Raw genomic sequence first — 25126 nt, 5'->3', positions numbered from 1 at the left:
GCTCGTCGCGCAGAGTGAGTGAGCGCAACACGCGCGGTACTTACCGATACCTGGAGAGTCGGGCAGAGGTCTCCGGCGGGGGTTCGTGGCGACAAACGGGTAGTAAGGGGAGCCTGGCTTTCCATGCGGAGACATGGGCCCTGGGCTCGTCATGCCCAGCTCCGACCCCAGCATCCCAGGCTACAAAGAGAGACGTGGACACACAACGAGCAGACGCGTCGAGCTCGGCTTCAATACATCCGCTGACAGACAACCTTCACCGGCGCCGTCGCTACAGTGATCATGACAATCGCTGTCAAGTGCATTATCAGCAACGGCTCCTACAAGCAGTATCTAGAAGCTTAAATGCCACTTAGTGGCGCTGTCTGTCCGCACGCTTTCACTTTAGTCGATCTGACAGGTTTAAGATAGCTGCGCAAATAAAGGGATAGTAAGAAGAGTGTTGACGCATAAGCTTAACTTATTTATGAGCGTTAAAAAGATTGCTAGATAGCTATATTCACTTCATAGGTGCTCCAAAAGGGTTGTATATCGGCTTATGACAGTAAATGTATTATATAAAACAATCAATACAGTGATCTATCATATCAATATAAAAATTTCGAATCACGATAATGCCATATATCACAGGGATAAAATCAGGACAGTGCAATATTTGCAATTATATCATTCTTAAACATCCTGCTAGAAGACAAATCTCTGAACAGAATTCTCAGCAGTAACACACATGTATAGGCTGAATCCACCACACGATGTTTGTAGCCAGTCATCATCGGTAAAAAAACAATAACCATCTCAACAAATAATAGCTTGAGAAGTGTTTCCCAAACATCTTCAAGTCAATTTTGAGTTACGTTATACAAACATCGTTTTTCGAAGGTGGCTGCCTGAATAAAACAAAATATGCCACTTTTCCTCGGCCTCATTACAGGCCCTCCGAGCACAAATTGAAAAACGGTGCCAACGAAACGCCCTTCTCCACCCACCACCGCAGCAGCAGACACGCAAGACACACGCATGTGCGTGCTAAGGAAGCAAGCGAGCGAGCGCGCACGCACACACGCATGCGAGCGTCACACCAGTCACGTCTCCAGAATGGCTGGCAGTCAAGTGAACAGCTGCGCCGGCCGCTTCAACCCCTGCAGGCACGTCACAAACAATCACGTCCGCGTCGGCTACCCCCCCCTCCAGCAAAGCGGCAAGCGACACCGCCAGACCCGGGGTCTGGGCAAACACGCCAGGGCCTCTTCTCTCCCTCAGCCCATTGCCCCACCCCCCCCAACGCGTGCCTTTCCCCGTGTTTCAGACGGCCTGCTTTGCCCCACTCGTGCCCACACACAGTTTACGCCACCCAAAGAGTTTGCACTCTCTCTGCTCAACACTCTTCTGCGCTCTCTTTCTTTTACTCGCTCTCCATTTGGTCAAACTGCCCCGTCTGTTGTTGTCCTTTACACAAAGTGTGTACGTTGAACTTCTTTTGCACTGTACGTAGCTAATCGGAGGTGTGGAGTGGGAAGGACAACAAACTAAAAATACTACACTATATGGACTCTCCCCTATTCATCCATGCCCCTGGCTGCACCAGCTTAACCCGTCTGGTCATCTCCAACATTTACAACTCACGGTCTACGTTTGTCTTTTGCACAGGTTCAGCAGCAGCGATGATATGTTCAAGTTAAGACTATAAGGTCATGGCTGGGGTTAACATTAGCACTAGGTTTAAGAAGTATTCTAATGCGTATTTTTTTTATTTAGGCTTAAATTAGAAATTGGAACCAATACTGAAAAAGCCGCTGCAAATAACATGAGAATAATATTCTAGATTCAAAAGTTTAATAAAAATGTAACGGTAAAACATCTAGTTATTGAAAGCTTACTTTTCAAAATGTCTTCTCTGTATTCTCTGTAATTGACATGTAGTGGTAAATCAAGGTGTCACTGGTAAAAGTTATTTTTGGGATATTCTAACGCAAGGCTTTTTGTTTTTGTATAGGATTTCTGAGAAGTGCACATGCACGCGCAAAAACCATTTAGAAACGGCTGGAAAATTAAGCAAACAATTGCTAAGCCCATGTACACAATTTTGTGTTAAAGACCAAGCCAATCCCCATACTTCAAAATACCAGCAGTTCCACAAATGCACCCTTCATAAGAGTCGAATCGATAAAGTAATCAGAGTAAAGTGAGAAATGTAAACATATCATCCCATTACAAGAATGGAGAGCAATGGTAATAGAGTCGTATATTCCCGCACAATTACTTTTAACGCATTTGGGTTGAGGTTAACAAACTGCTGAGGCTGTGAGTCGAAGTGGAAAGAGATGAGCAAAGGGCTTTTGTGAAATGTGTGCGTGCCTAAGCAAACTTTATTTATTGGGCAAAGCAGTTCGCTAAAAAAATCCATTCTTGATCTGCAACTGAAGCGTAACTGTATCACCTCTAAATAAGATGGCTTTAGCCAGGTAAACGCTCACAGTGTGAAGCATTAAAGCCCTACACCTAAACAATTGCGGCTCTCACCCCTGCACAAGCTGGCAAAAGTTGCACGCCTTCACAAGTCGCTGGCACACTTTCTCCACAAAAGACAGGTCGCGACAGTTACGCATAAATCGGTAGCGGAGCTGAAGGCATCACATCGGAGTGAACTCTTTCGACCAAACGAGGGGGAAAAAAAATACACACGTTCTGTTTCCGCACGTCACCCCGCAGGGCTTCCAACTTAGGTTCACTTGGGTACCACGTCTATTTTTATTCCACACGGTTTACCTTGCGCAGCCGACATTCACGTTGTTGCCTATTGTGTGTTTTTGTGTATTGGAATGGAGTTCCGGCTGTGACCTCCCCCCCCCCCTTTGCATAAATGTATTTCTACAAATATACACTTCCAAGACAACAGGGACCCAAAAGTTCACTTTCTCTATTGCGCAAATGTACGAAGAGGAGAACAGTACCGCAATAGCAAACGATTTCATCATCAAAATTAGTGGCAAGCCGACTCCCCGATGCGTTATTTTTTACACAATTAAATGGAAAATACTAAAAATGGAAAAGATGTTAGCATCTACAACCAGAAAGCATAAAGCTGTTCAATACAAACCAGTGCAAGAAACGCACACATCATTCAAATTATGAGCACAGTGATAGAAGTTTGAAGCCAGAATGGAACAGAAAAAACACGATGTAACACGACTTTTGTCCCTGGGTAGTAAGTGTTATTTCCTAATTGCTCATGCCTAAAAAGTAGAGAAAATGCCTATTATTCCCCACAAACTTTGCTTTTGTGACCAGGACTTTACGTGAAGGAATGACACAAATGCACACGTTTTCTCATTGAAAAAAGGTAAATTTCAAAATATCACTGTCCTGGTCACAAAACCAAAGTTTGTGGGGAATAAGAGGCATTTTCTGTACTTTTTAGGCATAAGCAATTAGGAAATAACACTTACTACCCATGAACAAAAAAATGTTACACAGTGTAATCAATGGACAATTTTAAGATACCAATTTAACATTATATAAAACACTTAGTAAAACATTGAAACATCATAATTTATCTTGTTAAATGTATGCAATATTAGCAAAAAATCCTCGTTATTTGAAGACAAAATGTGTAGAATTGATATTGGGAAATACTCTATATGGATAAAAAAAAATTTTGACCACTTTCTAGCAAGAAGCCAATTACAGCACAGACAATCCCGCTGTAATGAAAACCAAGTCGTTAATAAAGAAGATGTTCATCTACCGATTGATTTTGGGTTGCAGTGCTAAAGAGCAAAAAAAGGGGCTTTGTTGTAATCTTTGAAGTTTCTAAACATTATCAAACATGTTTTATTCCTTGGATGTATAAGGACAACCAATCAATATCACAGATGGTCAATGTGGTTGTAATGAGACCAAATGTGTCAATAAAGTGGAACTCCTATTTTCCTCATTGATGTGCTGGGAGTGCCAATCATGGATAAACAAGAGTAGGTCGTATGATAATAGTTGGGAAAACAACTCCAAGGTGAACACAAGTGTGTAATAAAGGCAGATATTATGAAATTGCCACGCATCTCGGCTTATTTCCATAGAATTGCCAACACGGAATTGCTCGACACTTCCGGGTGACGCATCCTAATGGATATACCACAGAGAAGAGGAAGCATCGACCCGCAGATAACTGGAGTTTCCATTGATCCATTTGGACTCGCAAACCATAGGGTTGGTGCTTAACAGTTGCTCTGAGCTTAATCATTTTTGCAGGAGTAAAAGTTCACACAATGCACAAAAGAACAATGTTGCTACATTTGTAGCATTCGGGCCTTCCAATGTCTTTGAACGGCATTTTGTTTAGACAAGGCAAACCCAAGACCGGTTTTACCTTTACCAATCAAACATTGTTTATGGCTGTGTACATATGTACACGTATTAATCAAATGTATTTTCAGGTTATTGTTGTTCGACATATTCCACATTTCCCCTCTGAAACAAAACACACCGTAGAGCTACACAGCACAGAACCACGGTATTTTTCTCACCAAATGAGGAAAAAAGCGCGTAAAAAATATCACACGTTAAATTCCATGCGATTTTTACTTTTCTATTTCAGTAACCTCTGTGCTGCTGGTAGATAAGATACATAACTATTTTTGACAAAAAAAATCTTTCCATTTGTCCCAGTCAAAAAGTGGAAGTTACTGCAAAACAAGCAGTCATCTAACCGACGCAGGTGGCTGAGTGCCACCATTTGGCATGGGTAGCCTGGCCTTTTTTTAATGAAGACAAGAGGTGGGGGGGGGGATTAGACGACTGCGTTTTAAATCCCCTCATGGAGCACAAGACTGGCAGTGAACACCATAGGGCAGGAGGAGTCTCCTTCTCTTTATGAATGAAAAAGAGGGAGAAAGACAAAAAAAAAATCTAGCAATAATGTCAGCAACACTGCTCAAGGGGGGGGGGGGGGCGCAACATCATTGGACACTGTGCCTGTGTGTACAATAAAATAAAACCTCACTTAAAAAAAACAAGGATTAAGAATCAACGCAAGTAATGTTGACGATTGGAAACTCCACCAGGGACTTCATCTTTCAGTCGGCTGAAATAAACTCGAGCTAGACACACGGAAATTAATTTTGTTTAAACATATAAGTGAGGGTATTTTCAGCGATCACACGGCTTGCGTTCGAGTTTACTTGTGTGGTCAATTCCATCACTCGCTCAGTCTGAGCCTGCTAATTAAAAAAGCGGAAGGCGACCCTTTCCACTGTGCAACTACTTGCTAAAAAAAACATCGCAACAAACAAATATTTAGCGATGAGCAGTGTTCAAGGACCTGGCTCAGTTGGTGATATAAATTTGCAATTTTTAGTTTGTACAATAATCTAAACGTTTCTTGTTGTGCATGACAGGGTCTAATGCGGAATTGCAGTCGTATTGTGATGAGTGATGAAATATAAAAGGGTTGCAATTTTATCTATTTAGTGTCTCATGGAGTCTCATTCGCACCTCGGATTGACATGGTTGGCTTCGTATAGTGCGAAAAAAGTTCAACATTCATACATGTGAAGTATTGGAAAATGACGGCAGGAAACTCCTTGACGGGAACACACTTCTTTTATTAAATCTTGACTTGTAACAATACAACGCGTGGCCTCTCTTCTTCACACCGCACTTCTCTTGACTCAGGATTCTGTGCTGCCGGCTCTCTGTGCCTCGTGTAGACTCCGCGCCTCGGCTACACTCCTCTCTCGCCTCGTGTAGACTCTGCGCCTCTGCTACACTCTCCTCTCTCGCCTCGTGTAGACTTTGCCTCTCTCGCGCTGGCTACACCGTATGCATACTCGGCTCGTGCAGACCGTTCTCTCTCGCTGGCTACACCGTATGCATACTCGGCTCGTGCAGACCGTTCTCTCTCTCTGGCTACACACTACACATTACTCAGCTCGTGTAGACCGTTCTATCTCGCTGGCTACACACTATACATTACTCAGCTCGTGTAGACCGTTCTATCTCGCTGGCTACACACTACACATTACTCAGCTCGTGTAGACCTTTCTCTCTCGCTGGCTACACACTATACCTTACTCTCTTCTACTCTCCATTACTCTCCTCTCCGGGCTCTATCTCTACACCTTCGTCTTCATTCTTAGATGGTTCCACTTCTGCCCCTTGCTCCTCTGTGCATCACCTTATATACCCCTTCTTCCCGGGAGACGGAGCGGATGCGGACCTCAACGTCGGCACCGCTCCTCCGTTACCCAATCCCCACGCGCTATCCCCACGATCCGGTTCCGCTCAGCGCGTGTTTCCACTCTCCGACCAATCACACCGCGCTGCTACCCGATCACTCCCTCTGGGCGCGTCACCGGCACACAGCCAATCAGCAGCACTACCCCCACCCGCGCACTGACGCCTGCTCCTCCCCGTCAGCGCGCGTCACCACACACACACCCGTACATACGCGCTGGCACACGACATATACACCCAGCGCGTATCACCACTACACATGTAACTGCTCATTATTCCACCAACTGATCTGTTTTCTTCCTCTTCCCTTATAGTTTTCCTCGCAGTATCATCTTTATTAAGGTTCCAATGCATCTTCTTAGGACATACAGCCACGTGACACCTTGTGCAATTTAACACTTATTATATAAAAGAGCACAATTAAATGCACAAGTTATATTTATGTATATAATGCAATACTCATTTATGGCAACCAATTTCAATTTCATATTGCCAGCAATTTTCAACATGAAACGAAAAAAATGATAAATAATGCAATGTGAATGAAAGAATGTAGGAAAAGGATATTCGAGCAAATTTAGATTTTATACATCTGAAGCCTGACAATATTTCTGTTGAAAGGATTGGTATTGTACATACACTACTATACACTAATTGACAAGTGACAACTGAATGTGGTACCTTGTGTGGATTCAACAAATTATGCTAATGTAGAAAACATCCATTTGCTATTTCAAGAGGTTGTCACGAGCACCTGATAGCTTTCATGTCAAACCACATTAAATTGTTAACTACACCACATTTCTAACAATAAAATGAGGACGTTCATATCAAACGCTATGTCCTTATAATTAACAACAGGCTCATCATCATTTTTTGAAAACAAATATTTCCACAAGGTAAAAAATGTAACTCGCACACTTTCAATGGAGGGTTAATTCTTTTAAGTTAAATAACAAAATGCAGACCTAACCGCACGTGTAAAAACTAAATGATTAACAGTTAAATAAAATGCACAGCTGAAAAGAAAGTTTTTTTTTACTTTCAGTGCTTACATTATAAATTGTGCCTACGATAATATGGAGAAACTTGGCCGCATTACAAAGAAAGACATCTGCTCTACCCGCTAATGAACAGGCATTGGCGCATTTTATGAAGGGGGAAAAAAAACAAATAAGTAAAAAAACTTCAAACACCACAACAAACCGCAACCATGGAGAAAATGTGCTTACTGCTGCGATTAATCAGTCGGCTTGATGTAAACTTCCAGAAATGGCCGCCAAGCGGGGAATATGAAGCAATGGCGCCATTTTAGGCAAATAACGGTTTTCTCATCAATCGCTGGCTTGAATTACAGATCAGCACACATACTCTGGCTGCGAGCTCGCTTCTCGTATAGCCAGAGCATTTTTGTCGACGACTTCGCGCAGACGTGCTGCGAATGTTCGTCACATGCACCGCCTCTTTGGTGATTTATGATGTCAGCAATGTGCCTGGGCTCCCGGCAGGCCCTTCACCGGGCAGCCACGGTCTCTCCCAACAGCGTCTACGGCTCCTACGAGGGCCCTGCTCATGCAAATTGCGTGCCGCTGATCGACACGAAAGCCGCCCTCTATCCCCATGTCAGCCTTGCCAGGCTTAATAGGGAATCATTCTGTTTACACGTGTATGCATGCGCCTCCAATTTATCTCCAATGCAGTCGTCGAGAGGCTAAGATTGCAGAGGCTCAGGTGACACCTGTGAGTATACTTCAGTCATGTGCACACACTAACAGGGAATCCCTTATGCACTCGTAATCAGTGACGGTGCAAGCTTGGATTATTGAAGGTTTAGGGCAAACTGTGCAAAGATGCTTTTAAAAACCTGCTTGGATAAATGTAGAATTTTCATATCCCATTGCCTGCATGCCTTGGATGATTTCCATAAAGTGGCTGCCATAAAATTAGTTACATGGTACCGTAAACTGCTTTGTAACAAACATTAATTATACATTATCATTTAATGGTACTTTTCTATTTTTACTGGCAGTGTTAATCTTTGTGGCTTATTTAAATGTAAAAAAAGGAGAAAATACAGGCTGGTGGGTTTTAGCGTGATAACCGATTTGAGACTGTACAGTCCAATAGTCAACTTCACTAAAGTAATAGAATTATACCCTGCGTGTTCCAAAGAGAGACAATTTGAATAAGGAATTTAACGTGTTATCATAAGGTATTAAATTATCAGACTAATTTGCATTCGTTTGGCAAAAAAAAGTAAACAAGCAAAAACAAAGCAGCAGCTGCCATGGACCAGATTTGTTGTCCCTCTGTCTGGGACCCCTGAAAGCCAGGAAAGAGCATCAGTTTCCAAAGGCATTTTGGCGCCCTCCCTCCCTCCCCACTTCCCACTCGGTGACGTCCAAAGCGCACGCAAAACAAACACAATTGGGAGATTTCCTGCGCGGTGACTGAGCAAGGACGTTGGCAGCAATGGTCAATTAACGGACGCATTAAAGGCCTTAAATCTTGAGAAGCTCGGCAAAAAAAGCCCGCAGTGACAGAACACCTTGAGAGCGAGTTTCCCGACGTAATTGCTGCGGTGGTCACGGAGAACGTGCGCGGCAATTACGAGCGATGTTATTTCTGCAGCTGCTGCTGGCAGCGGGCATACTGTAGACAAACAATGCCATCAGGTCTGCGACGCCAAAAAGCCCTCCTTCGAGTCCATAATTGCCCACGACGTCCACACCAGTAACATATGCCACACAGCGGCATATTTATTGGCTTAGATATGATGCTGTGCTGGTTTCGTGATGCGCTAAGTTGGGTTTTGGGCTAAAAATGAGGGCTTACGTTGGACGGTGGAGTGCAACATTCACGAACACACGAGCGCAGGGTGTTTGCAATGGTGCCAAATCGTAGCTTTGCTAATGCTATTTCTGCGTTGCAGTATGATTATGTAATGTGAAATTCTTCCTGCATTGACCACTTTTGCAAAGGTGCCATTTCGAAGTCTGGAGATTAATGCCATATCTAAAAATCATAGGAATTCCTCTGTGGTATTCAATTATATTACATTACCTATACACATTAATGTACAACACACAAATGATGGGTGTCTCATAACATAAGGATGAGAATGAAAAATAATTGTGTTAACCTTACGTTAAAACCACATCTATGAAATTATATTATAAAATGGTATCCGAGGCTATTGTAGGATAACCAATTAGAGTCTGAGGAAAAATTGTATTTGCGGTTCTCTAAATGCGTTGATCATCACGTTTCAACCCATTCGGACTTGAATTTGACTATAACCTGCAGTGCCACGATCACATCCGCTTACATATCTAAAAAGTATTTAAACTCTCTCCTCACTTTTATCACTACACCACCAAGCAAGTACCTGCAAGGACTATACTCGTTAAGAACACATGTATTTGAAACTTCTTTGAAGTTTCAAATACATCTTTGCGAGACAAAAATGCTCTTTAGTAATATATTAACTCCAATGTCTATATGCTCAATCTACAGTTAATGATCAATACAGTAATGAACCACGTGGCAATTACAACAATTAAATAGACAGATTTCACACGTGCGATGACAATTTTTGAGACAAACTGTCAATTAAGCAGCTAAAAATGCTTACTAACCTACCCTTCCATGAGCCAAAGGTGGAATACGTTCATTGACAAGCACAACGCACATATTCTGCTCATAAGAACTTCGTAAATTAAGCCACACTTTTAGCAGCCCCATAGGGATGCCTAGCATGCACTGTCATTTCCCCAATACGTGCGTAAAATAAAAAGGGAGCCATTGTGTTGCTAGCGGAAGCTGAAACCCCACACAAATGTACAGCAAAGACAAAGATCCCCCGTATAGTCTGAACAGACTGTTGGGGCAAGTGCTGTGTGTGAGCACCTATGAAGGTCGGCACGGCACACGAGGGGGTGGGTGGCCAACACCACGCCCGGCCGCCTTTGTCTCCCCAGTGGTGATGTTTCCACACCGCACCAGGTACTAATTTGAGGCTGAGTCGACCTAGAAGAGGCCCATGACCGGTTCAGATAATCGTCACTGATGTTGACCGTGAGCGGGAATCGAACTCGGGTTGCCGGACTGGTAGCGCAGCGCTACCGCTCCCCACTGCACACACACACACCCCCATGCAGATGGATGAATGGGTGGGTAATTTAAGGGGCAACCCACTCCGTCACCAAAGCTAAAGAGCCTTCTCATCTTTTAAGAGATACCGGGCCATGTACCAAGATCACAGACACCAGAGGTCAAGTCTGGGAATGTATGTGTTCATTTAATTACTTCATTTGCGCGGTTCGATTTCCCACAAAAGATATGGTGTACAGCTATTATACCCTGCACTCAGGAGTGCACATCACACACAACACCAGTAATAAACCACTCCCTGGTGATCTCACAGATTATGTTAGGTGTTCGACACCAGGCTGTGGTGTCCAGTGTATCGATACACAGCCCTAAGGCCTTCTTAGTAGAAGACCGTGAGCAGGGAGACAACGAAGGAATGTAGCACAATTTTTTTTAAGTCAATTATTTCAGCCATTGCCATAACCCCTCGAAGCCGTACAGCCACAAACACTCGAGATACACAATGGCTCGGCTGAGACTCTGGGCTATAAGGCCCAATGCCACGCTATTTTGCGTGTGTGTGTGTGCCTTAAAAATGCAGCAGGGCATAATGGAGCGCGTTGATTATTTGGTAATGAATTTACTCGACGCAGCAGGAGTCCTCGTCAAACATCGGGATTTACCTGCATTACATTTCCTTGTTTTACATATTTTTTTCCTCCCCCATAAATATTCATAACTTACGTGGCTATCTTATTCGTTTTGGTTTTGTAATGTTGCTACACATCGCTGATTATCCAAAACATTTATGAAAAATTGTGTTTTTCAAATTAATAGTAATATTTGTAAAATTGAACGATTTGCTTTTTTATTACCATACCATCATGAAAGTTAATTAGCTAAAGAAAATATCTGCATACCACGTGTGTGTGTGTGTGATTAGTATGGGGAGCGGTAACGCAATAGTTAGTGCACTACACGACGAACCCGGCAACTTGAGTTCGATTCTCGCTCGAGGCCAACACCAGTGACGATTATTTGAACCGGTCATGGGCCTCCCCAAGGTCGACTCGGCCTCAAATGTGTACCTGGTGCGGTGCGTAAACATCGCCATTAAGGTAACAAAGGCAGCCGGGTATGGTGGTGATGCTCACCCACCACCCTCATGTGCTGTGCCGGCCTTCATAGGTGCTGCTCGCAAACAGCACTTGCCCCAACAGTCTATTTAGGCTATATGCGGGGGGGGGGGGGTTGTTTTTTGTAGACACAGCGTATGATTTTAAATGTTTGCCATCATGGGTTGCAAACAGTTAACTGAAGCCATGGTTGCAATGGGTAAAAACTACAGCTTTTCAAACCAGTTCTCATGACCAACAATGAGGCAATGGATTCAAGAAAAATAACACTGTGGTGGTGGGTCATGAGAACTGAAATTTGAGAAACTCCCGAGTTAAAACAGAAAGCTAATGAAAGCTTGAATAATAAATATGACGTAAGAGACATAGTAAATTATCGACGTGTATGCTTTCACTGAATAGAACACTGTTCTACCCAAATTAATGCAACAAAACGATTTCACGTTTTTTTAGGAAGGCCCCAGGTCACTTGTGGTTGGCACATTTCAAGTCAATTTGTTCAGAAAGTTGTCGTTCAATTAGCTGCATTGGCCAGAATGGATGTGTGTACTCTGGAAAATACCAGTGGTGGCTCATTTGGCTAATTGTGGGGAGTTTCATTCATTCCCCGTGTACCACGGTCGACACGCAAAATAACGTATAAGATAGAGGGAATATGACTGTTTTTCAATCTGTCGTTTTGCTGTTTCAAAAAATAAACAATGATAATTTGAATATTAAGCAACTCCACATCACCAAATTATCCAAATATCATTATAGCGATGCCTTCTCAGCATGCCTGAGCCACCATTGCAAATGCAGGTGCTTCACTCGATGTTTCTGTGTTTAATTTGTATTCTCATATCACACGGCACACTGGATATAAATTAACAACTTTGGTTTTTTTTTTCTCAAACTCTCCAGTCTTGCCAGCCAGATTACTGAGCTCAGCCATTGCATGTTTAACAAATCCTTCTCGTAGAGATATTCGACATCAAAGAAGCAAAATTCTAAGTGTCAAATGTTCCCACCATTTAACAGCAAGGATATCAACACGCTAAAACGTGCTTATAATGTCACCTTGACAAACGATTCAGTATCATATAAAAAATATAATAAACAAACACGTTATTTTTCAGCCACAACCGTAACCCCCCCCCCCCACCATCTCTGAGAATTGTCTGAGGATTGGCTTAAAGGGCTGCAAGGTATGCAGCTGGAAGCTAAACAGAATTAAATGAGAAGATGCTTAAGGACATTTTAATAGCTGGTTTCGTTCTGAAGACACGGCTTTTATGTTAAAACCACTTATCAAGGATATATAAAAGGAAACCCATATACTGCCTGTAAAAAAATGTCCAGTTAAATCACACATGACAGTTCACATTTTGGATATATTTAACCTATGTACTCATTTAAGAAAATAGTTTTCCAGTGTCAACGTGCACATACACGTGAAATTGTGTTTAAAAATCTAAATTCTTTAAATATTAAGATGTGATCTATTACATGTATTGTTTCTCAACGTAAGATTTTTTTTTGGCACGTAATTTTTTTACGCATAACTTAGGCATATTAACCACATGCATTATGTGCCTTATGAATCTATCGATAAACATAGATTATCATTAACCATGATAATTGCACTGATGGATGAAGGCCTTCCCAAGCCCTCGCCATCTCTCATGACCCTGCGATGTAATAATCTACCAAGCATATGGACCTGATTCATCATTCCACCTCCCTGTTGGATATACCCCTGGGATGCGTTGAATTCCTTTGCTGCCTCTCCATTACTATTCTTGACCATCATCATCATCACCATCCCTGCACGATGATGATGTAAGTTACCTTTGCAGCAATTAAGTTGCCGCTACCCAACCCAAACTATGCCTGGTCATCGCCTCTGCCTCCCCTGCCGCTCCAGTTGTATTTTTTTTCTCGCCGTACAATGTCGTTTTTGTTCTTTTCCCTCTTCCCTTACCCTAATCACCGTACCACCTCCTGACCCATAACTGACCTCAGCGCCCACATTACTCGCTTCTCAACGGCACCGCTGCCCATCTCTCTCCCGGGCCTCGTTTGTAGCCGTGGCTGTCCTGGAACTCCTCGCTTCTGCCGTGGCTGCCCGTGGGACTTGTTGATGAAATGGGTCCGATGGTCCCGACTTCCCCAGATGTCCCAAGGGTTGATTGTTGATGCTGGGACCCCCCGTTGCTAGTCGCTGGCTATGCCGCTGTGTTGTTCTCCTTTCTCCCTGCCATGTTATCCCTGTGCTAACCCCCAAGCCACCACATCACCACATCACCACCACATCATCATCACCACCACCAGCAGCAGCAGCACACAAAAAGGCTCTCAAACAGGTGACAGACAAAAATTGCCAAAATGGTCAGCTGAAGTGGTTAATGATGGATGCATTATTCAAAACTAATTACGTTGTACGTGTTTTTGTTGCAAAGTTAACTAACATGTGAAAATGCTAAATCTTGATTGTATTTCACTCACGAATATTTACTACTCGTTTAAAATGCACACACCTGTAACTATATCACAACTCGAATCGGAAAATGGCCAAATAACAGCAGTGCTGTGCATCTTAAGTTATGCAGACCGATACCAAAGTAAATAACCAGAGAAAGAGCAATGGCATCTCCCATTGCACAACCAGGAATTCTGTAAAAAACAAATCTGAAGCGGTTGCCATCTATTCAGAACAGAAGACAAGGCAATACATTCGCACACGTAACACCAATGACAGCCAGATGACAAATCCTCATGGCTTTGAAAATAAAAAAAAATAACGTATTGATTTGTGAGAGTTTTATCTTCATGCCAGTCGGTTAAACCGTGAAGCAAAGGAAACACAAGCATTGCAGGATTTCATGACAGTGAATGAGGCATATTCAAGAGTACCTGATGGCAACTGGGCATCGAAGGATCTCTGCTGTATGACGAATAATGTCCTCGCTCTGATGCCTTACCTATGGATGCAAAAATAAGAGGAGGGAGCAACAAATACCATACACGTTAGCGTAACACGTCGGCTTTCACGACCAATATTTTCCACAAGAGGTTTTGAGGGTTAGATCGCGTAAATGTGTGTCGTTAAATCCGCCACCACCCGACATGGCCAATAAGTAAGGTTTGTCTAATTCGTGACTAGTACAGCACATCGGTGTGTTGGAGAGTATACCCACAACACGCGTTAGCCGTATAAGTTTTACTTCACTGCCTTTCACATTCTCATCTGTCATTATGATACAGATTCGGCATTGCATTGCACTGATGGTAATACAGCACTAAAAACAGCTTTCTCATAGCACCTGCTGTTCTCTGTAAGATAAACGTTTACAAACACACTGCACAGTTCATAAGCAGTCACCAATGTGTTGCCAATGTTTCTTTTTGGAGTTTATACATATTTTTTATATATAATGGAACAATTTAAACATCACTGTGAATGTAACAATAAAAATGGAAGGATTCTATGAAATTGTAAAAGGTTCGTTTTAGAGTCTCTTGCTTAAAAACAACACGCAACGACATGCTTTCAAGTCCAATGCTCTTAAATGCTGTCAATTTTCCTCCACAAGGAAAACATTAATGTTTACTGATTTTCAATACAAAAAAACAGAAAGTATACGTCTTCGTTTTAAAATGTTAAATGGCCTAGAAAATACTCAGATGAATAATCACCATTGCCTGCTGGTTGCATGCTTTTAAGTCATAAACCAAGATCACCCCACTTTTATCCAATGTTCTGAGCAGACAAGCTTTGTATTTCAAGAAATCATTATGCCTACACGTGTATGCACCTGTACTTGACTGAACTGGTGTAGTCAGTATTCATCCTTGCTCCCAAGATCAAAGAGTTGAAACCCAGGTCAAATGGTCATTTTACTACCAATGGATATAACTATGCAAACCGGATATAACTACCTCGGAGTATCAGAGGAGGTGGGGGATGGAAACATCATCAAGTCTTTGCGATCAACGTTAGACCTGACTAAGGCAACATGTTGAAAATCTGTTGAGTGCAACATCTCATATACCAGACAGTAGATTAACCTTCAACAACGCCGATGTTAATTACGGTCATTGTTCATATCCATTGTGTATCGGTATATTCGAAGGTTCCTGTGTATCTGGTTTTCAACATCAACTCCCATGCCCTGTAGTGGTGTAAAAACAAATCCATTCTTTTCGAAAATCAAGCCTTTATTCGGGCCATCCACTAAATTATATATTCTATTCTTCTTTACATGTGTGCTCCCACTTGTACAAATAGAATTCATTCCATGTCAAAGCAAGATCTAATAGAGCACAACACAGAAGCCTCGGAGTTAGTGGCACGCGACCCTTGAGATGAAATTGAGTTATCAGCCAGAAATGAGCAAGAATGGACTTCACAATGCCAGGGCAGAGAAGGAACGGACAGCCCCGTCTCAAGAGCCGATACACAGCAGATTGAATATTATGCAACTATGCAGCATGTGCCTGCAGGCATTGTATAGAAAATGCTGCTTGCATTTCTGCGATATCTGTGTAATCAATGAATGTAGCACACATTCCATGACAAAATTCTCTCACTGGGGAAGAAAACAAGAGTTAATGAAACTCCCAATTCACAACAAACACATTGATCCACTGTGGGCTTGTGTGGCTAACCCTGACTTTCCAGTGTCAAATCGCACATCGATGCAAAAGTTCCAATCAAAATAAATAATTGCAAATCAAATGTGTGCTTGTGGCATGCTTTATCGCCCACCTTTTGTTTTCAAACACCCCACTTGCAATTACAGAGCAAAACTACATTTGTTATCATTTTGGAATATGTAGTTTGAGGATGGTGTAGATGAGGTTAGTGGGCTAGGGGGGAAGAGGAAATGAGAGGCAGGAGGAGGGGGGGATGAGATGCAAGGGCAGGGACTCGGAGTTTGGAGGAAGTGCCACACGGAAAATGCAAATTGGTTTAGTCTGTAACAATAACAGTGGAGATGCGCTATCAATAAAACCAACACTATTTGTATATTCAATGTCATCAATCATGTTATCATCTTCAAGTATAACTTCAAAATGTATTGTTAAAAGTTCTTCCTCATTAGATAGAAGGAAAATAGTTTCCATGTTCAAAAAAATATACGGCCACATTTATCTACACGGAGCTCTGTGGTGGACATTGCCGATTCCCAATGCAGGCGGAGTTTATGCATAGAAAACCACTGCTGATGCCACAATGGTACTCATTTTAACAGCCACTGACAAATGATATACCGAGGTCACCCTTGACTCGTATTTTAATTCCAGCAATTATTTAATCAAACAAATCCGACATCCAATGAGTATACGATCTGATCCCCAACGGACCAAATCCAATTCTATGCAAAGACTGGTCCGATCACGAAAAATACAACCCTGAAAAAACCACAATAAAATGCAGCCCGATTGTATACATCGTAACAAACGTCCTCTTTGAGGCATGGCTCGACTGTTCGAGAAGTGTCATTAAAAAGCACCTATTTTGACCCACAAGCAATTAAGCAAAAGCCCAAGTCATTGGATTGCATTCTAAAACAAACAAGCTAGCAACATCCCCCCCCGCCTCCCGGTTGCAAGTGAGTGATGAATACGAAAGCACCTGTAGAAGGGGTAATTTCAGACAGGGGCCCAAATGGGCAATAGGTCAAATAACAAGTGCAGTTTGGCAAATGGGAAACATATGAGCCTGTTTCGCCCCAAACGCTACCTTCCGGCCCCCAGGCAACAGCCACACTTAAAGAATTCTAATTCCAACCAGTCATCAAAATTTACGGGGAACTACAGGCGGTGGTACCGCCTGGAAAATGAATCACACGATGAGCCATTCCTTCACCTAACATATCTCGTGTTCCTCGTTCACGCTGCCCTCTGCAGCTAAATAAATAAGCACACCTTATGAACTGAAAACGTGGTGGTGTGTGCGGGCATGGGTTTCATAGTAGAATGGTTGCTCTGGAGAAAATATAATAAATCTATGCAACAAACATTTGTAAAGTAATGTAAATTTATATTTAGCATAATATAAACAATGTGATCATGCAACCTAATGCTACTCATGAGGTGTGCAAATGTGTTTAAAATGTCATTGCCATCAAGTGCCTAGGCTCTATAAAATGCCGTTTTAGGAGGCAGCGCCACTGATCAATTATAAGTTACTGTAGAAATAAGATTCGAATGAAAGAAAATGATGTTGCCTAATGAGTAGCAATGTTTATTCGAGGTCCGTTTAACTCTGCAATAATTACATATGCTAATAAACGTATTTATCTTATACAAGTGAATAGAACCTAACATTATTTAAAACAAAGCAAGAGATTTGACTCTTCTTTTTAACCAGCAACCCCTTAACCGATTTTTGGAGAGCTACAACCCACTTTCAAAAATAACGTTGCATGCACATTGTTACAAGAGAGAAAAACGTTCACTGAAATTACGTACTATACACATCGCAAACGTGACAATAAACACTACATCACTGTTTGTGATGAAAACCAAAAACATCTGTCCACTATAAACAAAAACTCCACAATACCAAGCAGCAAAACAGCAACTCTTTCCATGCTATGACAATATACAGGAACAAAACTCTTACAAGTCAAACAAAAATCTATATTTTTTACAAACCTATCGTGCACATAAGGAATGGGTCATAAAATCCTTGAGACTGCATACAATCCATCCGGCCAAAATAAAAGCTTCTTTAGCCTAGAGCTACAGCTAAGGATTGCACCTGCTTCCTGTTATGCTTTGCCACATTTCCTATATTTTCTCCGCCAAGTAGCGATAAAATGCTTGTTGAGTAAAGGTGGAAAGGTGTAACAAAAAAAAATCTAATTTTTGATTCACAAGGCAGGACATGCACCAAAGAAAATCATAAAGGTTGTCAAATTTGGCGGTGTACCGGTTTCAAGTCTGGTGTGGTCCACTTGAAAACTTTGCATATATATAGAGCAAAAGAATTTAGATTTGGTACGTGCCTGCTGTTCCTTTGTGATCATCACTGGCACAATCACATGTAGGCTACATAAGTACATGTGAACACGTTCGGATTGCTGGCACTCAGACATCCAAAATTCAATGCACAAGGCTTTTATTTGTGAGCTTATAATATATTGTTGAATTCTCTTCATCCCCAATTCTGCAGTATGTTATTACATCTAATATAAACATAAGCTCGTAAGATATTATATGCAGCGATGTCTTGTCCACTTTTCCAGGAAAAGTATCTTTACACATTTCCCCAAGATCAAAATATGACCTTTAATAGCACAGCCGGATGTGGTCAACATAACAAATGTACGCGCATGTGGCGATTGAAGGCGGCTTTGAGAAGTGATATTAATTGTACATAACTCTGCACGACACAAAAACATGTTTACATTGTATACAACTGTAGTGAGTTCAACTGTGTCGCAGACGTACTCTTTGCAGGCAACACATTTATTGATACCAACACAAAGGGGTAACTGCCCCTTCACCACATAACAACCTGTGGTGGTGGACCACCAGGCAAACGACACTAATTACACTGGGAGTAGCTACAACGGACAGAACCCCCAGCTTGGGTCCAGGTCCACGTGTTGGTGACTCTTCTCGAACGTAGATTCTTCAGGATAACAGCAGCAGCCGGTCTCTCTCGAGGGCCCGGCTTATATCCTCCGTGGTGTGGCTGGCTCCACCCTTAGCCACGAGCACCTTCGAGAACCCTCGAGCAGGATCTGGGCCCTGACACGTGACCACGCCTAGCCCCCACTTGGGGGCCCTGTGTCGACTTTACTAGTCACGTGTCCTTCGGGGTCAACCAGAGTGCCATGGCCCTGAGTAACCCCATTTCCATGGCCGGCACTCTCACACCCTATCCTGTAGGGGTCGGCACTGCACGCAGAGCGTGGTGCCCTCCAGCACTGTCAATCAGTGCTCACCAAACCCCTCTAGGGCCTGTACTGCACCCACATATACGTGGTGCACGTGATGTCAATACATCCATCGCACGCCGTGCCTCTCTAGAGCCGGCATTACAGTGACATCCGCGATGTGACTGCACAACTATATAAAATAGTGAGCCCCGAGATCGCACTTATTTTCTCTCATGATTATCAAATACAAATAAGCCTGTGAAACAATCCGAACATTCCAGAGATATTGTTTTACCATTTTATTCCATACATATAACTTGCAAAATGTTTTGACTGCCCATGAAAAAACTTGGCAACGTTTTTTTTAAACGTAATTAATAAACTGAAGTTGGATTTTTTTGCATTATTTTCTTGTTGTATTTAATATAGAGAAAAACAAACCGGTAAAATGTTAAATTAAAACAGGAGAATAGATTTCTTTCATGCACTGGAAAGTATGCATGCTCAGCAGTGTTTTGGCAAATACTTTGACTTGTTAAAATAAATTACCACGATTTTATCACTGACATTTTTACGCCATGTGTACCTCATTATATTTCCACACATATCCTCTTCAGCAGCCCATGTTACCACCATCAAGTCTCTAGGCAAATGCCAAGCTTGTTTTATTTAGCATGCGATTTTAACCCCAAGGCTTACACACACAAAAGCACATTCAACATGCCTATTACATGCATGCAGGTACGCATGCACACATGCAGCAGGTGCCCACATGCTAGGCAGATGTCAGACACACACGCGGCTTAAATGCATGATGACTGCGCCTTATATTAAAACCAGTATATTAGATACCTATTATCCTCGAAAGCCATTTAATTATAATTGAATTGGTTGGTCAGTGTTCTCATCGCTCAGCACATTTTTAATGAGCAGACTGATTTAAATGCTCCTCCCCGCACATGAGTTTGCGCTATTGCTGATGCCAGTCATACCTACCTGTCAAACCATACGGTTTACCCGAATTCGTGTACAGGGGAAATTGAGTTCAGGTCCATACGGAATACAGCCGTTTCAATACCGGGAAAAACATGTTTGGTCTATTTGTTTGTTTCTACCTTGTGATGGACTTTGTAGGATGAAAGTTGAGAATTTTAAGGGCACAGGGTGACCAATAACGTCTAAATTGGTCTGTAATAAGGTAGGCACTGATAAGGGGTTGATAGGTATGCAGAGCCCAAATCCACAACATGGAATTGATCCACGGAGATACCATCTCATAAGTAATTTTATAAAACAATGTTCTTCATACTGAAAAATCCTCTTGACCAACCTGCACTGATCAGCATGGGGCAGTATGGTCAAACAACCGCTGTGACTAAAATGCATTTAATCCAGCATGAGTTTAACAAGTTGTACATTTCGTTTTTCTATGGCTTCTTGATATGATATTTTCTTGCTATGCAAGCTGAAATTGTGCTGTTATTGAATTATTGATATTATTATTAAATAACCAAATAGTGTCTCTTCTATGAAGGACAACAGTTTATTTTTAAAGAAACATTGGCAATGGGTTTAAAACGATGTTGAAGTACGTATTGCAAGCGAGGGTATGCGTATTTTAAGACAATGCCTTAAAGCTAGTTGGCCTGCAGCCGCATTTACAGCACTAAAGGTGTTCTGCCTGCTGCACGTCTTTTGATTTAATGAGCTATTTTAAATTTTACCAGGAAAAGCCCAGAGCTATATAGCTCTTTTTCAGAAGCGACATGGCCACAAATGATAGCCCAAAGTGGCTTATCACGTGGACATTTATAGCAGCCAAATACTCTAAACGCCTGTTTGATTCTAAGCGTGGAGGAGAAAACCGGAAGACCCAAAGAAAAATCCACGCGACCACAGGGAGAGAGAGAAAGAGACAAGCAAACTCCAAATATACAGGAGGCGTCAGGGTCGGGATCGAACCCACGACCTCCTGTATACCAGGTGAGGTTGTTAACATCTTGCCGTGGCACACCCAATTGCTTCTGTATCACCTTAAATCAACGGGGAAGTTCAACATCTCTCGGCTCCGACACCTTCCTCTTTAGGCCCCACACCCGTACTAATCTAAGTGCTACTCCCCCACCTTATTTTCCTTTTCAGGCTGTGCCCCTTCTTATTTAAGGCCCTATTCTCACTTGTTTAGGGCCCACCCCTTCCCCACCGTGGTTGGCTTGTTTGGGTGGTGGTGGGAGGTGTCGTTGTAGTGGTGGGCGGGATCAATAATGGTGGGTGGTGACAGGAGGGAGCGATGAACAGGGACAGGAGTTGGTGGGTGGGGACAATAACGGTGGGCAGGGATAGTTGGCATTGGTGAAGTATTTGTTTAAATTAATGCATACACTACCTGCAATGACGTGGATGGTAAGCATGGAAAAATAAATAAATTCAAACAAACACCATACGGTGCATAAAGGATGTTTAGGTTTGTGCTTGGAGTTATACTGAGAGACGGAAAGAGGAGCATCATTTTAAAACACTTCAGTTAGAGAAATCGCTTTCACTGCTAAGAAACGCAAATGGGCTTGGGCAGGGCAGGGCAGGAGGACATTGTTGCAGGGAAGGATGATGGCCGACGATAGACAATGACAAGTGGCAGCACGGGAGGGAACACATCCGAGATGGCATCCATGGAGATGGAGGCGCTGAGAATGAGCTGGTGCGCAGGTGCAAGGTGACATAGAGAGACAGTGGCGGGCCTTCATCCAGCAGCGGACTGATCACGGCTCACGATGATGAAGTGTTAGGTGTCGAGCAGCTCACAAAATGTCACACGTGGAACGTAATATCGTGAGATGGCAACACTTGTAAAGATGTCGTATGGTAATGTTGGGCGAGGATTTTCATTTTCACGCTGGATTTTGGGTAACTCATTCACATTTGCCCCGACTTCAGGGTAAGTCCCGCATAGCAACAACTTTATAACCACATTTTATTTACCATAGATAATCTTTTTAGAATTACTGTGATGCTCTGCTACATACATACTTACGGATGGACAGACTGGAACAAGAGCTAATGCAGGAATAATTTCAACCTTAGTTAAAAAGAAAATGGGCAGCAATGCAGCAAATACCTACTTCCCCACTTCATCTGAAGACAGAGCAAAAATCTCTGACGAAAAAATTAATCTGTAAAGAGGAAAAGATATTTAATAAACAAAAAGGCAAATGGGGAAAAAAAGAGTCCCATTGGTGAACCGGCATAATTGAAGAAAAATAAAACGATGGCTATTACCAAAAAGTAGACTGGGGATTTCTAAAAGCAACACAGGCATTTTAAATATGCAGCAATATTTAATAATAATTTATTTTTGAAAGCTGGGGGGGGGGGAAGCTACACGAAAAATAAATAAGAATGAGCCGACACTAAGCAACTTCCCTGCCCCTTGACACCAGACACTCCCTCCACGTGCCCCCCCCCACCCCCAGTCCAAGCACCAAGGCCTGGCCCAACGGGGTTTTTTTTCTTCTCCCGGGCTGCGCCAAAGGAGGCGCCCGCAATGAGTGATTGTGAGACGGAGGGCAAAATCTCTGCCCCTGGCCCCGCAATCCATTATCCCTGGCAGGTTTAATGTGCCGTACTGGGCCATATGGCACTGTTGCTCAACCGGCAACTTACATTTCACATGCAGGAGCGCACGAGCAACATCTATGTCATGTCATTCCTAACACAGACACGCACGCACTCTCACTTTGCTAAGACAAAACTGTATTTTAGCCTGCTTTGTGCTGATTTTTTACATGTTAGTATCTATTTTCTTTACTGAGATAACAAAAACATTCATGTTATTTTCGTTTAGCTGGTGAAAACCAAGATGTACTTTGCCGATCGTCTTGCTGTAGTAAAGTATTATTCGTTTTTTTTGCCTGAATGAAAATGCATTAACAATACTGATGCAGAGTACTTCGTGCGAACAATACCACTAATTCCATCTTGTGTGAATGTAAAGCACTTGTATTCCCCGAATGCAGACTATTTGTTATCTAGTTAAATGTGCACTACGGTTGCATTTACTCCAGAATTCCGCAAGGCCCATTCACAGTCATTCAACTTTCCCAACAATATTCTTCACCACGAAGGGTTTCTTTTCTAAAACTCAACAATATATGCATTATTTAGTCTTACGCGACACAATACTATTTGCCTTTCAAAATGCAATAAACAACAGTCACACCCGATTGGCTGAACGGGGTGCACACGCGATAACTGAAAGATATACGACACCTGTGGATACTACAGTGGGCAGAATCGCCATCGTGGAAGTGCTATTATTCAAGTATTTTCCATTGTGCACCAAGGTTTGCCCAGCGTAAACATAATTTTCAAATACGCGAATGACTATTATTGCAACGTGATACTGGCTCCAGGCTGCTCGTGACACCCAAAAAAAAAACTCTGCAAAAAACCATGCTGCGAGGTGGAGCAGGAAACAAACTATTCTTGCAAATGTATTTCACCACTGAAATATATTCCGTAAGAACTTTGGGAATTATTTATTCTTTTTTTTTAGCCATATGGGGGGGGGGGGGGGGGGCTACGCGAGTGTTTACTTGACGATACCCGACATCAAACCAATACCCGTAATGGCGATTAGTAATCGCATCGCGATACTGAGATGTGTATTCATTACCAACCTCTGCTGCCGAGTTTAATTTTTATGCACAATTTGTTTTAAATAAGCATTATGCACCTATTTTTGTTGGGCATACTCATCATCAGTAACATAGCTTCTGGTAGAGATATACAGCAGCAACGAGTACTATAGGTAGAGCCAGATGTCCGTAATTAAAATAGCAATGTTAGTCAATACATTCACACTGTTTTAAGAACAATCACAATTGAACAAAGCTTGTTTTTGTTTCATTATTGCCATGCGCAGCTTGCACAAGTGTTAGAGAGTCCTCAAGTGAAATTCCATCCTATACCGGTGCATTAATTAACATCCATTTCTGAATCCACTACTGGATGAAACCTCTCCACAGCATGGCTATTGTTTTTAACGAACTCTAACCACACATGACTCACTACTTATATTGGCCATGGCTGGAAATGTAACTTCGGGCGTCAGGTTCAAAGAACAGTGCACAAACAACTGTGCCATCTCTTGCCTGAACGTATATCGAGAGAGACAATATATTAAGCCTTTACCTGTCGGCAGAAAAAACATGCAAGAACGTTTGCACAGATTTCCCTTCAAATTATTACCACCAAAGGTAACATGGGTTATAAGGTTATATAATAATGAACAAATTCAGCATTATGAATAATGATAACTTATCAGTGCAGTCTACTGAAAGGGAAAAAATGAGTTTTAGTTGAGCTCAATGTGTATAAGCCAGGGTATGGTTCACATAGTAAGATATCACATCTAAGACAAGAAAGGTCAATCTTGAACTCACACTCACTCATGACGGTCTTAAGATGATAAAGCCGCAAATTTGACATGCGTGATGTTCACAGAGGCCCTTTAAACTGAGTGAGGGCCGTATCTTTGTGCGCATTAACCTCTATACTGCAGGCATTTTCCATGCTTTCTGACTCAAATTGAATGCCTTTAGCAAATGTTCAAAGTTTGTGTTACCAGTGTACAAAAACAAACCATATGAATTGTTGTTCAAAACTATACCCTACAAACTGCTGCAAAGATTACACATCAAACCCAAGCGTTACATTTAAAATCTAATCAACGACTGATTACTTGAGGGTTTTTTTAAAGTAATAATGCCAATACTACTGCTCGCATTTCAA

At 42.2% G+C, this 25126-nt stretch overlaps 1 protein-coding gene across 7 annotated transcripts in view; it reads right to left on the bottom strand.

Annotated features, from left to right (window-relative positions):
* The window catches only part of LOC144935553 (transcription factor 12-like), a 175110-nt gene that overhangs the window by 77383 nt on the left and 72601 nt on the right, over nt 1-25126 (bottom strand). For all 7 annotated transcript variants that reach the window (XM_078862324.1, XM_078862318.1, XM_078862320.1 and 4 more), the window contains exons 5-6: nt 14355-14422; nt 45-180 (exon numbers count right to left, since the gene is read on the bottom strand). In XM_078862324.1, the coding sequence (XP_078718450.1) occupies nt 45-180; nt 14355-14422 (204 nt within the window). The remainder of the gene's footprint in view (nt 1-44; nt 181-14354; nt 14423-25126) is intronic.

This window comes from Lampetra fluviatilis, chromosome 13, assembly GCF_964198595.1.
Source record: "Lampetra fluviatilis chromosome 13, kcLamFluv1.1, whole genome shotgun sequence".
Taxonomy (NCBI): Eukaryota; Metazoa; Chordata; class Hyperoartia; order Petromyzontiformes; family Petromyzontidae; genus Lampetra; species Lampetra fluviatilis.
This window is presented reverse-complemented; position numbering and strand designations above follow the sequence as displayed.